This window comes from Cupressus sempervirens, chromosome 5 (genome assembly GCF_028749045.1).
Source record: "Cupressus sempervirens isolate cs-2001-9-10 chromosome 5, ASM2874904v1, whole genome shotgun sequence".
Lineage (NCBI taxonomy): Eukaryota > Viridiplantae > Streptophyta > Pinopsida > Cupressales > Cupressaceae > Cupressus > Cupressus sempervirens.
Window position 1 is genome coordinate 560,755,269 of NC_143122.1, and position 17,312 is coordinate 560,772,580.

At 31.6% G+C, this 17,312-nt stretch overlaps 1 protein-coding gene across 1 annotated transcript; it reads right to left on the minus strand.

The window, feature by feature from the left end:
• Positions 1–5,502: 5,502 nt before the first annotated feature.
• Positions 5,503–6,527, minus strand: LOC149557163 (SKP1-like protein 1B). Its single transcript, XM_089830132.1, has 3 exons — positions 6,319–6,527; positions 5,612–5,618; positions 5,503–5,520 (listed from the first exon to the last, which is right to left on the minus strand). Exons 1-3 carry the CDS (start codon positions 6,525–6,527, stop codon positions 5,503–5,505), a joined length of 234 nt encoding a protein of 77 aa, XP_089686258.1.
• Positions 6,528–17,312: the final 10,785 nt, after the last annotated feature.

Consider the following 17,312-nt stretch of genomic DNA (forward strand, 5'->3'; position numbering starts at 1 on the left):
AAGGCAAATACCTGGTCCTTAAATATCACAATGTTCTGGTCATTATTATATAAGAAAATATGTACCATGTGAAAACACTGTATGTCTATGACATCAAAATTTATTCCAAGGTCCAATGATATGTCACCCATAGCTCTTGTATGGTCATTTTCTTGAGCATGTTATCTATCGTTAAATAGATTAAATCAAGAAGGCTCTTCATTTTGAGATAATCTACCACCTATTCAAAGCAAAGAAACATTAATAAGAACTCATCATTCAAGTATGTCTATCCTTGTGAAACTCAATCTTTGAAATTTATTTACTTACCATTTGCATTTATTACTGATATAGGCACTGTCCTTGAATCTAGTATTCCTCAAAGAGCCCTACCTTGATCTTTTTTTTGTAATATAAAAGCATCCCTACCAGTAAATTTGTTAGAGGAAATACAAACATGCCATGGTTTCAACAACTTCTATGTTTTACATGACTCTATAGCCTGAGTTGGCCTAGTGGTGGAGAACTTGTACTCTTGAAAGAGAGGTCACAAGTTCAAATCCCAATGGGGGGTAGGGTATGTACACCTCGTTTGTAGCACCAAGCACCTCTTGAAAAAAAGTACGAGGTAGTCCCATATCACTATCACCATATGTAAACCCAAAAACTATGGCATAGTGTCATGGACTATAAAACCACCTTTCGTTTCCTTTTTTCATTTTGAAACAATTCAATTATTTTTTATCCATCACCAATAGTTTACATATTTCCCTTTCTTTTCTCAATTGATGCAATGCATTTTTTAATGCTAAGAAGAGTCAGATTATACAATTTGTCTAATTTATGCTCAATCTAGAGCATTGTTTAATACTCATAAATTAAGTACACAATCATATTTAAAGCACACAATAAAATTTAAATAAAAGAGATAAATGAGTCTCTTACACACAATATTTTTTTTTCCATCATATCTACTTTTCTAGTGGTGGAATATTTGTAGTTTAGGCATGTCAATATTATTCAGTTTGCCACATGAAATTTCAAGGACTTCACTCCTCAAGGCCAAATACAATAATACTACAATTTCTATCTTTTTAATTGTCTACAAAAAGCACTTTATAAGGTAGACCAAAAAAAAATGTATATAATCATGGATGCTAAGAAACACTGAAAAAAAATCAATGGCTAAACACATGAGGCATAACATGTATTAAAATGTATAAAATCATGGTCTTGTCAGCTTTGATAAGCATCAAATGGAGAACTTATCCATAGCCAATCATATGGGTTAAGAAATTTAAATATACTAATTCCAACACTTTGAATCTTCATCATAACATTATCATATGTCTTCTACTACCTCCTAAATACATTAGAGTTGCTTGCTTACATAGGGATACTAGTGAAGAGAAGGAAGCTCCATAGCAATTACCACCATCTTTTATATTTGATTATAGTTAGTCTCAGAAACTTTTGTACCATCTTTGGTGGAAACTTGGCTGCCCTTCATCTCTTGTTTGTGTTGTTTCATTAATGAAAATCAAAGTGCTTCTATATTTTCTTGCTTTTATCAATCTGAGCAGTATATTATAAATGTGAATATTTCTATATATAGATATTTTACTAATCAAAAAATTTATGGAAAATTGAACTAATAAAATGATTTAGAACGTGCCTAAAAGTTAGTTCCATATTTGACACAACTTTTAAATCTAAATATATATCTCGTTAATTTTGTTTTTGAAAAATTCAACATAATGGCTTCCTTTTATTTTTGGTTAACTGAAGGAAATCTAGCAATGCAGAAGAAATAACACTGTAATAGGTTTTAAGGAGCATAACCAAGTGGCCATGACCAATGGTTGCTAAGATAACTTTCCTTAGTTGATGGTCTCACTTAAATTAGTAATAGAGTTAAGTTTTCTATTTATTTAATAAAAACTAGAATCCAAATCATCTATCCATGTCTTAAATCTATCCCATATCCTAGTAATTATGCTATTGGGGTTTTGGCTTTGAAGTTTGTAGGTGTAGAATTATTGCAAAGGTACATACTAACTAGAACAATGTAAACATAGGAGCCAGTAACAATTGACATTGATTCATTGTCCTTCAGAAGCTTTTTCATTCCAAAGTCAGTAAGGTGTGCATTAAGTTTTGTGTCAAAGAGAATATTTTTTCAATTGACTTTTATGTGTACAACAAAGGGAAAGAAATCATGGGGAAGATATCATTATCTATGAGTGGTACCCATAGAAATATTATATAAGGTAAGCCAATCGGCCAACATGTTTTGTAAAGCCTCCTTTGTCTTCAACACTTCTGCTAAGTTTCCATTTGGCATGCACTTGTAGATGAGCATTGAACTTACACTAGCCCAAGAATCTCACTATATTTCTCTGTCTCCATGTTCCCAACACATCTTACTTTTCTAGGAAGCTTGAGTCTTTGTAATCTTTGGCATGTTCATGGCTTCTAAATAGCTTTCTCATTATTAAAATGTTAGCTTTGTAATCTTTGGCATGTTCACGGCTTCTCCATAGCTTTCTCACTATTAAAATGTTACATTTTTTTTCCTTTATGTAGGTCAGTATGTCTATCCTTGTGAAAATCAATCTTTGAAATATATTTACTCACCATTTACATTCATCACTGAGATAGGCATTGTCCTTGAAAATAGTATTCCTATAGAGAATCCTACCTTGAAATTTTTGGTAAAATAAATGCATGCATACCAGTAAAATTGCTAGAGGAACTAAAAATATTCTATGTTTTACATGACCCTATACACAACCATATCATTTTGTCATGGATTCTTATTTCATTTTGAAACAGTTCAATTTTTTTCTCTGTCACCAATAATTCAAATATCGCCCTTTCTTTGCTCAATTGATACAATGCATTTTTTTAATGCTGACAAGAGTCAGATTATACAATTTGCCTAATTTATGCCCAATCTAGAGCATACAAACAATAAATATGTTTCCATCAAATATAGTTTTTCTAGTACTGGAATATTTGTAGTTTAGGCATGACAATATTATATAATCTGCTACATGAACTTTCAAGTACTTCACTACTCAAGGCTAAATATAGTAATATTGTCATTGCCATCTTTTTCATTGTTTGCAACAAGTGTTTAATGAGGTAGACAAAAAAAATGTATATAATCATGGATGCTCAACAACACTAAAAAAAAAATCAATGTCTAAACACATGAGGCATAAAATGTATTAAAATATATAACATCATGGCCTTGTCAGCTTTGACAAGCACAAAATGGAGAACTTATCCATAGCCAATCATATGGGTTCAAAAATTTAAATGTAGGAATTCAAACACTTTGGATCTTGCTCCTAAACTTCTCATATGTCTTCTACTAACTTTTTAATACATTAGATTCATCTTCTTACATAGAGAGACTATCAATTATGCCATGAGAAGAGAAGAAAGTTCCATAGAAATCACCAACATTCATTATTTTTTATTGTAGTTAGTCCTGGAAACTTTGCATTGTATGATCTTTAGTAGAAATTGGGTTGCCCTGCATGTGTTGTTTGTGTTGTTTCACACATGAAAATTGAAGTGGTTCTAATTCTACTTGCTTTTATCAATGTGAGCATTGTAATATAAATGTGAATATCTTTATATATATAACTACAATATAATTATGATCTTGATAGAAAGAGTTCATTTATTGTTTTCAATGATCTCTTCTTTGTGGTAAATCAACATATATAGTGCATTGAAAAATTATAAATAAAAATAGATGTGACAATTCAGTCAAATTTCTTGGCAACTTCTGCTTAACAAAGAAATCATGGTTAGATCCATAGCAAGGTAGGGCTAGAGAGGCTAGATAATTCAATTAAAGAGCTGGTAGAGAACTACATTGGCATCTACAAAAAGTTAAAAACCTTAGTGAATTCTCCATGAAGGTCATTAGATGAACAAGGATGAGAAGGATCTAGGTAAGGAGAGTGAAACCAATGGCTCCATTTACAACTTCCTGGTAGAGGACTAGCTCAAGGCTCTCCTTAAAGAGCTTTAGGTGTGGTCAACTAGCCTTAGTTTTTTTTTTTTTTTTAAGGTTTTGGCCTTTGTACTAACAAGAAAAATAAATCATTTTCTTGCTGGAATGGTTTTTCTTTTTTCGAAATTTAAAATTGGTATTGGGTGATAATGCCCAACTTTGATTAGCCTTATGGTACACTAGGGTCCCTTTCTTTTGCTTGCTATCTAATACTTCAAAAATAAAAATAAAATCTAATAGTTTAAGGATTAACCATTGTTCCTTTTACAAATGCATAGGATAGTTATCAGACATGACTACATGCTAAAAAATTCATTAGTATCCCCAGATCTTGGATCCTTTCATATGATCCATATAGATCAAGGATGGACAGTCCCATCCAATAGATAGCAACAATTTGATTGGTTAGATTTTCATGCTTAGGTTGACTAGTTAATGCAAGGATGATCCTAATAAGTTTTACGGCAAGATAATTATTCTCTAAGCATACATACAAATGCACACAACTTTCTAGTTTATGATAGAACCTATTGTTTTCTAACAAAATTTCTGATAGGTGCTCTCATTTTCTAACAAAAGCACAAAAATATAAAGAGTATCGTAGAAAATTAGATTTCATGAGATATAAAGCTTTAAAAAAAAATTAGAGAATAATTCATAAAAAAATCCTATATATGAAACTAATAAATAAAAATTTGTACACTATAGTTCACATGTTTTAGGTGACATTAGTAAAAAATAAGGGATGAATATTGAACATATCAATTTTTAAGAGAGGCAAAGATCTTGAACTCAAACTACAAAATAATACATTTTATCACTTGTGAAACATGAAATTTCATAAAATTGACAACAAGACTTAACAATCTTAACACACTATTATAAAACTATTATTAAATATAAAAATCTAAGCAAATATCATACCATCAAATATAGAAGTTCTTACAGACCAATAATAATAATAATAATAATAAAGATAATTGACAAGAAAACAAAGTACCATGCTACAAGAAAAATAAAAAGATAGTTAGCTAACAAGAAAAAGTAGCATGACTTTGCATTTGCTTGATATTTTCCTTTGAAATATCAAATGTACCAACAAATTATAATTGCAAAACATTTCATCACTATGTTTTCAAGACGGTCATGATATAAAATCTCAAAGTACCTTTGATTGAAACTTTATCAGTCGATCCCCAGAACTACAACCAACACTATTTAAATGGAAGAGACCAGGCAAATACCTGCTCCTTAAATATCACGATGTTCTGGTCATTATTTGATAAGAAAATCCGTACCATGTGAAAATACTATATGTAAAACAAATTGTCTGTGAATCGAAATTTATTCTGAAGTCCATGCCCGCATTTTCACATCTTATTGCCCGCCTCTTCTTCAGGACAGTGATATGTCGCCCGTAGCTCTTCTACGGTCTTTGTCCTGAGCATGTCAGCTACCGTTGAACACATTAAATTAAAAAGGTTCTTGATTTAGAGATCATCTGCCGCCTATTCAAAGCAAAGAAAGATTAATAAGAACTCGTCATTTTTACCGCCTATTCAAAGCAAAGAAACATTAATAAGAACTCGTCATATTTACCCCATATCTGCAGACATTAAAAGAAATGCAGATTTAAGACGGGGTAAACTAAATGGATTGAAAAAAACAGTACACTAAAATATAAATGTTTTACTCATAGCTCTCAAAACACATTATCCCAAATCTTTATTAATCTCTCATTCTAACTACATATTGCAGGCTCTTAATAATGCATTCTACATACATTATTTCAACAGCAGTTAAAACTGACAATTCACACAATTTAACAGACATAAACTAAACCTAATTAATTCTTAATTCAGTGAAAATAATAAATCATGTCAGTGCCCATTAAACATATTGTAAACTATACTACTCTAAAAGAATCGCCCATTAAAGATATTGTAAAGTGCATTGCCCTAAAAGAATTGCCCATTAAACATATGATACTTTTAAAAAATAAACAAGAGATCTAGCTATCTTCGACGAACATAAAATAATGCACTCCCAATTTTCAAGGCCACCAAACAAATTGTTTAAAAGCTTTTGAAAATCCACAAACGAAATTAAAAAACACAAAAAAGTTGGCTAAGCAACGACCACAAAAATGGCTGAACCGTCGAAGTTTACAAAATAAAAAAACACAAAAAAGTTGACTAAGCAACGATCACAAAAATGGCTGAACCGTCAAACTTTACAAAATAAAAAGGTTCAGCTATGTTTCTTAAACCCTAATTATCCAAAAGGGAAATGAAAATGGCACATACCGTACCTCCACGAACTCTTCATCCCTTTTTTTCACATCCTCCTTCGGAATGAAGTCATTCTTAGCAGCTTCAACATGGTATGCACAATATGTGATAACCTTTTGGAGGATGCTACTGTGCACCTCAGGCAAGGAGATGACGCTCTCCACGCCCGCATCCACCTCAAACACCAAATCGTCTGAGCTCTTCAGCTGCACTTTGCCCTCCATCGTCATGGATGATTTTGGGATTCAAAACAAAAATCCAAGATCCACAAAAGATGGCAGCTGCCTCTCGGCACAATAAGCTACAAATAGATCTAGCTAACCCCTTATTTATAATAGTGTATTTTAGATAGCTATGCCTGCTAACCTTTAAATCCCTGGGTCTTCAAAGAGGTGCATGATTTTCTATACATAAAATTTGGGTTCATCCTTAACTTGGCCTTTGCTTTTTGGATTGTTTATTTTTTCATTTCTTAGTTTTATTCATAAAATATTGTATCTAATTTTTTATTCTTAAAGTTTTGGTTAATCTAGGATTTTTTTATTTCAAAAAAATCAAGTTTGACTATTTAAATTTTTCCTTCATCTTAATAAATATCTCCAATTTTCTATTCATTGGATTTGGGGTCATCCTTATTATAGCCTTGTTCTTGTAAATAGTGTATTACACGTGAATCTCTTCACCATTAACTTTTGTTGCTCCCCAAGAGACATGGGTGATTTTCTATACATAGAAAATAGTTTTTTTTTTTCTTTTCCCTTGGGCTTGCTTTAGTTTGTTGGAGTTTTCTTAAGTTTTATCTCTTCAATTTTTTTTGTTTTAGCCTTAATAGAAGTTTAAAAATTTTATACATAAGATTTGGTTTCATCCCTATCTTGAACTTTACATAATTTTACATTTTTTCTATTTTCATGGCCTAACTTTCCATAATTTTACATTTTGTCTATTTTCATGAGAACCTCTAAATTTCTAATTGTTTATTTTATTTGTAACCTTTAGCCTTGGGTGATATTTTATAACAAGGATTAGGGTTCATTGATAGCTTTTCCTTGGTTTATTTATTTATTTATCTACATAATAGGATATTTTATGGGACCATATTGTTAAAACCATTACTCTAGTGTGTGATTTTCTATACATAGGATTTGAGTTTGTCCTTAGTTTGACCTTTTTGATTGGTTTTGTTTTTCTTTTGTACAAAAAAATCCTCTTACTTTTTGAATGTTAAATACTTTTGCTTAGCCCTAACATATGTGGATGATTTTCTATACATTGGATTTGAGTTTGTCCTTTTCCTAGCCTTAGCTTATATGATCTCTTTTTATTGTATGACTATTTTAAGTATCATAAATTTTACAATTAGAAAACAAATTTATAATGTACTAGTTTCAAGTGATTGAAAATTGCATTCAAAGAATTTAGAGTAGTGTAAATTTTAAATTTGGCTATTTTAAACATAGAAGGTATATTTATTTATATTTGTTTTATTTCTTTAGCATAAACTATATTTTTTATTTTTATTTTTTATTATTTCAAAATTATAAATAAATAATACAAAAATTGTTTTCCTCAATAAAATAATCAAACCTCTTAGAAGGTGTAAAAGTAGGGAAAGACATAATTAGTTACATTATTGACATACTAGAGAGAAATTCCCAGGGTGGAATCTAGAAAGAAATGACAAACCTTTAGCCCTATTACAAGGATGCTCTGCCAAACATAGGTGAAAGAGTGGTATCTCATAGTTCAGTGATTTGATCAAGGATGGCTCCTTGATTAAGTAAGAGTAATTTGCTTCTAAACTTGTCATACCCTCCTCTCATATAAGATCATATTCTATCATGAAGAAAGCCTGGTTACAAGAAAAATTACCCTTTGAATGTGGGGTTTCTGCTAGTCATTTTAGCTGCCCCCTTTTTTGTTCGTGTTAGGCTAGCAAAGTGGCTAGGTTTCTTTTTGTTTGACGAGTCGTTGCAGTTACGTGCCTAAATACTTTTTATATTGTGAGTGAGCGAAGCAATCAGTATGGCCTTAGTTGCGCAGTCACCTAAGTGGAAAGGATACTTTAAACTTCAACAATGAATGCGTGAACTGTTGTGTTCGTATGGTCAGAGCCTTAAAGACCAAATAGTTTGAGATGACAACGATGGGGTGAAGTAGGTTAGAGGCACCTAAGGAAAACTCTGTTCGCGTGGTCGCAGTTGTAAAAGGTTTAAATTGTAAAGCATCGACGAGGTTAAAGCATTTAGGATTACTTTCAGTCATGCAGTCAGAGAAGCTACGTAATAACATGCAAAATAAGCCACGACCTGGCAAATATGACTATAATGTGTATAAATTTGTTTGTTTACATGGTTGTGCGGTTGAGGTGAATGAGAGTTATGAAGCTAGTGACCAGGCGATATGGCTAGATTGAAAAGAGAACATAACAAGTAGTGTTGTCGCTATGTTATTAAGATATCAGTTAGGATAAGCGGTGAAGCAGTGACCAGGCTAATAGTGCACCGAGAGTCCTTGTGTCACACGGTCGTAGGGTAAGTTTTTAATGAAATAAGAGAGGTTGCGAACCTGGGAAGTCTTGAATTTTGCAGCAATGAAAGTTTGAAAGCAGAATTTATTTGTGAAGCCACGACTTTGTGACTGGCCAATTACGCATTCACAAATAATAAGTGTTAATGTTAATAAGAAGGAGCGACCGTGCGATTGAATTTTTGAAAAGGGTTAAAATCCTTAAGTCACCCAGGCGCACAATTAATTGCCCAAAGTATTAACCAGACTACAAAGCAACTATAAAGATGTGAAACCTTGATCACCTGCTTGCTAGTTTTAAATACTAAGGTATAAATAGGGTTGCAAAATAGTGAACAAGAGCAAGTGCTTCATCACAGGCTTGACATGGTAGTTAAAGAAAATAGGATGATATGGTGGAATGCTTCAAAGATATAAGGCCTTGTGTTGAGGTTGACTTTCGAATTCAATTGACTCGATGACACAACTGACCTGGCACTATTGTAAATACTATCATGAATCTCATTGATGGCAAATAGATGCAAATTTTATTTTTATCAACACCATGGTTATCCATCTACGAGTCAAAGTAGTTATGTTTTTTCATTTATGTTTCTTTGGGGCTTGAGTTTGTATGTAAAAATCAACTTTTCTGCATATGGATGTGCATTTGATCAAATCTTTCTTAAATTAGTAGTTATTGTTCTCTGCAACTTGAAGAAAATAGCTTATTTTTAGGTTTCAATTGTAGTCTTCTCAGTTATCCTTAAGCTATAAAGGCAAATTTTGTGACTCTTTCAAAGTGTTGGTCAATTCTCTAATTCTATGTCAGCTATATTGCATACTCTGGTATTATAATTTCCATTCCCTATGAATGAATATACTTCTTTGATGTACCTCTTTCTTCCATTAATATATTGTACAATATCTTCTTGCCTTCTTGTAATGTGTTTCTTCCATTCTTAAATGTGTATGTTGTATCTATTTTTCCTTTGAATGATATAGGGTGAAGCTCCTTCCTTATAGAATTCTATTGGTTTCTAATCTTCATGTGGTTGTTGAGTTAAAGAAAAGATTGAATCTGTGTACTTTGACATTATGTTGATGAACTGTGCAGTCCAAGGTAGAGATAAGACTAGACATACTATCTAGTGTATCACCCCTCTAGATTAGATTAGGTAGCTTGATTTCATGCATTTTCTTCTCCATTTTCCTTCAAGAGTTAGTTGCATCCTGGTAGTGAGGAAGCCAACCTTCTCTATAGACTCAATCTTACAGTTCAAGTCCCATAGCTTGGAGATAGTTTCCATGTTTCACAAGGTTTCCTTTGAGTCAAACATAGGCAAGGGTGCAAATTTTTATGACAATAGTTTTTGGCATGCCTGGTGGGACAAATTCAAATTCATAAGTTTACTAGTTAGCTAGTTTGAAGATCCATTCACTGAGAAATTGGGTGGTTTTATCAGTGCCATCAACCTTTGAAGGCACTCATTCAACACCATGGTGACTCTATGAATGTATCAGTTTTAATAAACCAAGTGTCGAAGTTGTTTTCTTAGATGTCTTATCATGGACCCAATTTATACAAATTAAATGGATGTCTACACTCAATTAGGATAACAAACATACCTCATCACAAACTTTGACAATTTCAAAAAGAGTGATGATGGTAGCATTACTATACATAGGGTTCTTGGATTTCTAAAAAATTAGTTGTAATAAATATATTTCCCTTTTTTTGGTTATTTGATGAAGTTGAAGCTTGTGATTTTGTCCTATAAATTTGATAAAGAAGGAGAAAAAAAAGCATGTGCATCCTAAGATGACACCATGTATTGAGGAATTAGATAGGAGAGTGCAGTAGGTATTATAAGTAGCACTGGTTGACACAACTTGGATCATGAATGTTGGATCAATATATTTTACTATGAAGATCTTATAAGGATGATGTTTCTTGCACCCCTACTTGAGCTTATTTTTAAGCCATGGCCAAACATCCAAAATGATGGGATTCCTAATTCCTCCCTCTTTCCTTTTTCTTTGGAGGTCCTTGAAATCAATTATTATCTAATACCCTCTATAGCAATTAGCACAAAATGATCAATTCCCATATTATCACTGCTCCAAAAACTAAAATATGCCCTCTACATCAAGATTAAAAAAAAAAATTAGGCATAAGGCAAAAATCCACATCTCTACTACCCAATGTAGGATATTTAGTGCAATATGACCTATATTGCATTCGATAAACTTTAGTAGACTGACTCCATTGGTTATGCTCTATTGGTCAACATGTGCTACATCAATAGTACTTTGGGTTTTCTCAACCCCCATATAAAAACCACAAAATCTGTCAATGATTTCCACTTCATTATCCATAGTCTTAGGAATAAATAGATGCCTTAGGTATTGAGTGTAGACATCTATTTTGAATGTAAGTTTATTGATACAACATATTCTAGTTTTTCTATAACCATTGGCTCTTTTTCTATTATCCATACTATCTTTCCAATCCTCATTAGTACATGCAAGCAAAGTAAAGTCACTTGATTTGTCATACCATAGTTAGATATACCCTTAAAGTATCTGAATAATCTCTTTATTTTTGCATAGTTTCCTTCTCTAAGATCCTCTTGAAATATTTCTATACCAACTATGTTTTCTATATCTGGCTTGGTGTGAGTCAGATATTGAAAACCTCTAATGATAGATTTGTACTTATTTATGTCAACTTTATGTGTCAGATCTTTGCTAGATAACTTTTAACTAGTCATCATAGGTCTACCAATAGGCTTACAACTTTTCAAACCAAATCTTTTCAACAAGTCTTTCAAATACTTAGATTTTTATAATAAAGTGTCATTATTATTTTGACTTCACAAATATCTCATGTCACCAATGATAATCATCTGAAATTCATTCTTCATCTCATTAGAAAACTTGTCACTTGCTTCATAATTTCCTCCAAAGATTATGTCATCTATAAATATCACAATAATCAACAATCCATTCTCAATTTATTTCAAATACAAATTTTGACACACCTTTAGAAAATCCCAAATTTGCAAGATACTTGTCCAATCTTGCATTCCAAGCTCTAAGTGTTTTTTCAACCATACAATATTTTCTTCAATCTACATATCATAGTATTTTCTTTTATCAAAGTAAATCTTTTAATCTTCTCAATGTAGATTTCTTCTTCAAGTTCTCCATTTAGAAATATTGACTTTATATCTATCTGATACACTTTGAATTTCTTATGTTCTATACAAGTCAAGAACATCAATATTGTGTCTATTTTGACAATTGGAAAATATGTCTCTTCATAATATATACCTTCTTGCTATGAATATCCCTTTCATACTAATATTTTTTTATTTCTCACATCCTCACCTTGCTCATTCATCTTTTTTTGTGAATACTTAATTCCTATTACATTATTATCTTTAGGTTTGTGAATCATTCCCATGTCTTATATTTTATAATTTGATCTAGTTCTTATTTTAGTGATTGAATCCAATGGTTATCCTTGCATGCCTCGTCTAAACTTTTTGGTTCAATTTGAGAAATCAAACATCATTCTTCATGTGCTTTCTTTCTTTTCACAATTCCTTTTTCTTTGCTTTCAATAATCTGATTATTAGGGTGATTTTTTGTCAAATTCTTTTTTGGTGTAGGTGTTACTATTTCAACTCTTATTTATTCTCTAGATTCATATCTTGGTTCTACTCTTTATTCAAAAAATTGAACAGTATTCCCCAAATAATTATCTATCTCAAAGAAAACTTCAACATTTTCTATAATAGACTTAGGATCAACTTCTTCTTCATCATAATTATAATAAAATATTATCTCTTTACATCCAAACTTCTCATCCACTTTTATACTTTTACTATCAACAATAGTCTTAGTTCTTTGATTAAAGTATATATAAGCTTTGATTTTAAATGAGTAACCAAGAAACACACCTTCATCACTTTTTGCATTAAAATTACCAATATCATCATCTATCTTCATGTAGAACTTACTTCCAAAAGTTCTGAAATACTTTACTAAGGGTGCATATCCAAACTATAATTCATTGGGAGTCTTATTTATACCTTATCTAAGCTACACTCTATTCATTGTGTATATTATTGTATTGACTTTTTATCAAAATGTATATTATACATCATCCTCAAATATCATAGCTATTGTTGCTTCTATTATAGACCTATTTATTTTTTCATCAATCTCATTTTGCTCAAGGATCTTAGGGTTTGATATTTATCTTTTTATGTCATTCACTTCACAAAAGGTATCAAACTTATTCAAGGTACACTTTCCGCCTCTATCTAATCTTAAACATTCAATCTTTACTACAAATCCATTCTCAACTCCATTCATAAACAACTTAAACTTTTCACATGCCTTAGATTTTTATTGAAGAATTGTTAATCATCAACAAAGACCATGAAGTACCTTTCACCATAGAATCCAATTTTGGTGTAGTAGAGAACTTCTTTCTAGGAGAGAAAACTTTCTTCTACTTAAACATATCACATTTTTTGCACATAATATTAGTAGGATTCATAATTTTAAGTAAATCTCTAGCAATAAATCTACTACAAGCCTTCATAATATTATCAAAATTTATATGATAAAATCCTATATGTCATAACTAGCTACTATCCACCTTTTGTGGAAAACATGTCATCTCAATAGGGTTTAATTGAAAGGCATTATCTTTGGGTCATGTATCAATGTCAATCAAGTTATAATCTTTAACCTTGATAATGCACGCCTTCTCTATTAATTGTAAATTATATCATTTATCAACAAACTATGGAACACTTAATATTTTTTAATTTAGTCCATCTAAAAAATAAACATCATCAATATTAGTCTTTCCATCAAGACTAATATATCATATACCCTTGATACAACAAGTTGCATTGTTACAACTCTAACAATTCCTCCATCATGATAATGTATTCATCCCACTAGTCATATAATGTGAACAACCACTATCTATGATCTAATCATTTTTGTTTCAACCACTTTCTATGATCCAAGCATCTTTATTTTCACCCTATGAAACTAGGGCTTTCTCTTCTCATACTTCTTTTTTAGAATCTTCTTCTTTTATAGCTACAAATCCTAACTCATCATCACTTTTACTCTAAACTCTTTTTTCATTTGCATATAAACAATCTCTAGACCTTCTAGACTTGAAATTATCTTTATAATTTTTCTATCTTTTAGGATAGTTAGAAGCATAATGACCAAATTCATTGCAAGTTCATAAATATTCTCTTGTAGTCTGGTTCTCTCTTTACAAGTTGGCAATTTGTTCTTTAATTCTTCTGTCCTCGTCAGATCTAGTTCTACTATTGCTGGTATTATCTCCATTAGTATGTGCACTTCTTGAAAAGGAAGGGCAAACACTTAATCCACTAAAATTTGTTTCCACTCTTTGTAATTCTACTGATTACTTCATGATTACTTTTGGTTCTTCCAATCTTCCATTAAGAGTCTCTCTAGTATACTTCTTAGTACAAGGTATCACTTTCTTAATCATCTATTTGTCTATCTGAATAGTGGATGAAAGTTTTCAAGATCTTTCATATAATTTCCTCTTCATCTTTAGATCCTTCACAAGATCTAATTCCTTCAAAAATTGTTTATATTCTACCAAATTAGCTTCTTACAAATATATCCTCCATCATTTTAGAATCTTGAAACAAACATATATAATTTTGTAGTATGATTCTTTTAGTAAGCCTATCACCTTTAAAAGTAGATTCTAAAATTCTTCAAATTTTATGAGGTCCTTCTAATGACTCCCCTATTTGTATTCATTTTCATGAAGAGATGGCAATAATTCTTCTTTGGTAAGAATTTTGGAAATAAATAAATCCCATTCAACTTTGCTACATTCTTTAGTTTTATTTCTTCCACAATTTGTTTTTCATTCTTTGTCATCAACCAATATCTTGGACCCATAAATAGGAAATAGGTATTCATCTATTCTTTCTAGCTATCATAGTTAACTCCATCATAGTTAAGACTTTCTTTTCTAAAATGACTTACCACTATTCTCCTTAAGTTGTAAGTTTTTTCTTCGAGGACCTAATGCTCTAATACTAATTGTTAGAAATTTTTAGAAAGTAAACTCCACTAAGATAACTGAGAATGGTTAGGAGTGATGAATTAGTTATCCAACTATTAAAACATTTATTTTTTGAGATTGTGTGTGTTGGACACATTGCATAATATTATTATATTGTATTATTTTATTTTATTATGGAATGTTGTATCTAGTAACACCTAGATGGACATGTAACATGCAAAGATTCTCATAGGATATACTTTATGAGTTGTATTGTAACATTATGATAATATTTGATGTAATTAATTTATATTAACAACGAGAAATAAATGTCCAATATTAAATAAGAGGTCAATGGGTTAGAGAGCACATGATTTTAGTACATGATCTATGTAATATCATTTGGTGGTTTTATGGCACTTGCTACTATTTAAGTAGCCACAAGGGTAGTTGTAGAGACCGAGACAAAAAAAAATGATAAAAGGGGAAAAGGCAAAAACACAAGAGTCCAGTGGGACAAGGCTTGACAAGTTAGCCAAATGAGAATTTGTGAAGGTTGGAAGCATGTCAAGGGATGTGTAGATTCATTCTTGTTCACATGGATTGCTTGGTTATGGCTAGAACTTTGAAGATTTCCATGTATGTATTGCAATAGTGTTTTTTGTTGAAAACACAGAATGATATATTTGTGAATATAGATAGTTTTTTGATGTCTAGAAATGGTGTAGGTTGAATGGCTGTTGGCTAATTTTTGTCCCAATGTAGCCTAGGCTCAGCCCTCCTTTCTTTTGGCTGCTCTTTGATAAATGAGAGACAAAGAAAATACCTTTTTCAGTAGAGATAACACCTTATTATATGTTTTGAAAATTAATACCCAATGTCATAGTATATTGATTAATGATTAATAGTGTGAATTTCATGAGTTTAATGTTGTGTTTTATTAAATGATAGACTCAATTTAGTAATTATCATGCCAATTAGTTATATATCAAGGTCACCTTGGTAGGGTTGAAACATTACTAAAAATTAAACTAATTGCTTCTTATCCAACATGGATGGTCACATATCACAAAAGCACTATTCACTTACCAGCATGGGCAATCATCATACCATCTTCACATATCAACACTATTCAAGTTATTAGCATGGAAAATCATCACATGGCCAACCTCATCACATGCTTGCTAGTTAACATCTTTTAAAACACATTTTAAAATGTCTCATTATTGAGATCAATGTTAAAGTATCTCTCTAAAAATGGCAGCCTAGAAAAAATATGAATTTCTGTGAAATATCAACTACAGCCTTGTCATTTGTGAAAAATATTAATCAAAACTTTAGAATTTTTCTTAGCACTAACTTTTGCCAAGTGCTAGTTCTTACATAGCACATGAAGGAACCAAGGCAGTGTACCAAGTGAGCTCGACACATGAAGGAGCCAAGTGAGCTCGGCATGTGAAGGGACACTCAACACCAATGGATGTCGAGTGAGCTCGGTAGTGTGGACACCAAGCAAGCTTGCTCACCACTGTAGGGTGGTGCTTGGCAGAACTGGATACCAAGTGAGCTCGGTTCAAACTACAAAGTGAGAACTCAAACAAAGGCAAGACTGGGTGCAAACTTATAATGTGAATATTATTACCATTAAAACTAAAGAGCCAAAGCTTGAAACATTCAACAGTAATATTTTCAAATGCAATGTTTAGAGGAAGAACAATGAATTTGAGTATGCATGCTTGCTTTCTATTCAACTTTGATGTAAAACATTACAAAATCTAGGAGCATTTGGCTATAACCAAAAAACCCTAAAATAACCCTAAAACTTCAAACTAGTAAAACTTCAAGCTTTTAACTTACAGCTCTAATGGCTACATACAATAGTGTCTGGATCAATCACTACTTCATAGGATGAAGTCAAGAAACAACAAACTTATAGAATGACCAGAGAAGAAACACGTGCAATTGGAGGCACAAAACAAACTTCCTTTTGTCTCTACAATGACTGGATCTACTGATCATTTTCTTTCTTCTTCCTTCTCTGCTCTTCTCTGTAACTTCTCTCTCTTCAATTTTTCCACATGTTGAATGAATCAAATCATTCCTTTTATATCATTGGCAAAAAATTTTCCCTTTCATTTGCAAATTTGAAAACCTCACCTATCCACATTCAATTTTTTGATCGTTCTACAATCCATCAAGTGGTAGGTGGGCATTTGGATCTAGGGACAAACAACTATATGTAATTAATATTTCAAAACTCCCCCTTTGTCCCAAGCCAAAAAAACAAGGATCATTATTGATCCAGATCAACTATGCCAACAAACTCTCTTAGGTGTACAAAGGTTGCAATGCCTAATGGCTTAGTAAATATGTCTGCTAGCTACTACTCAAATTTGCAAAATTTTATTTT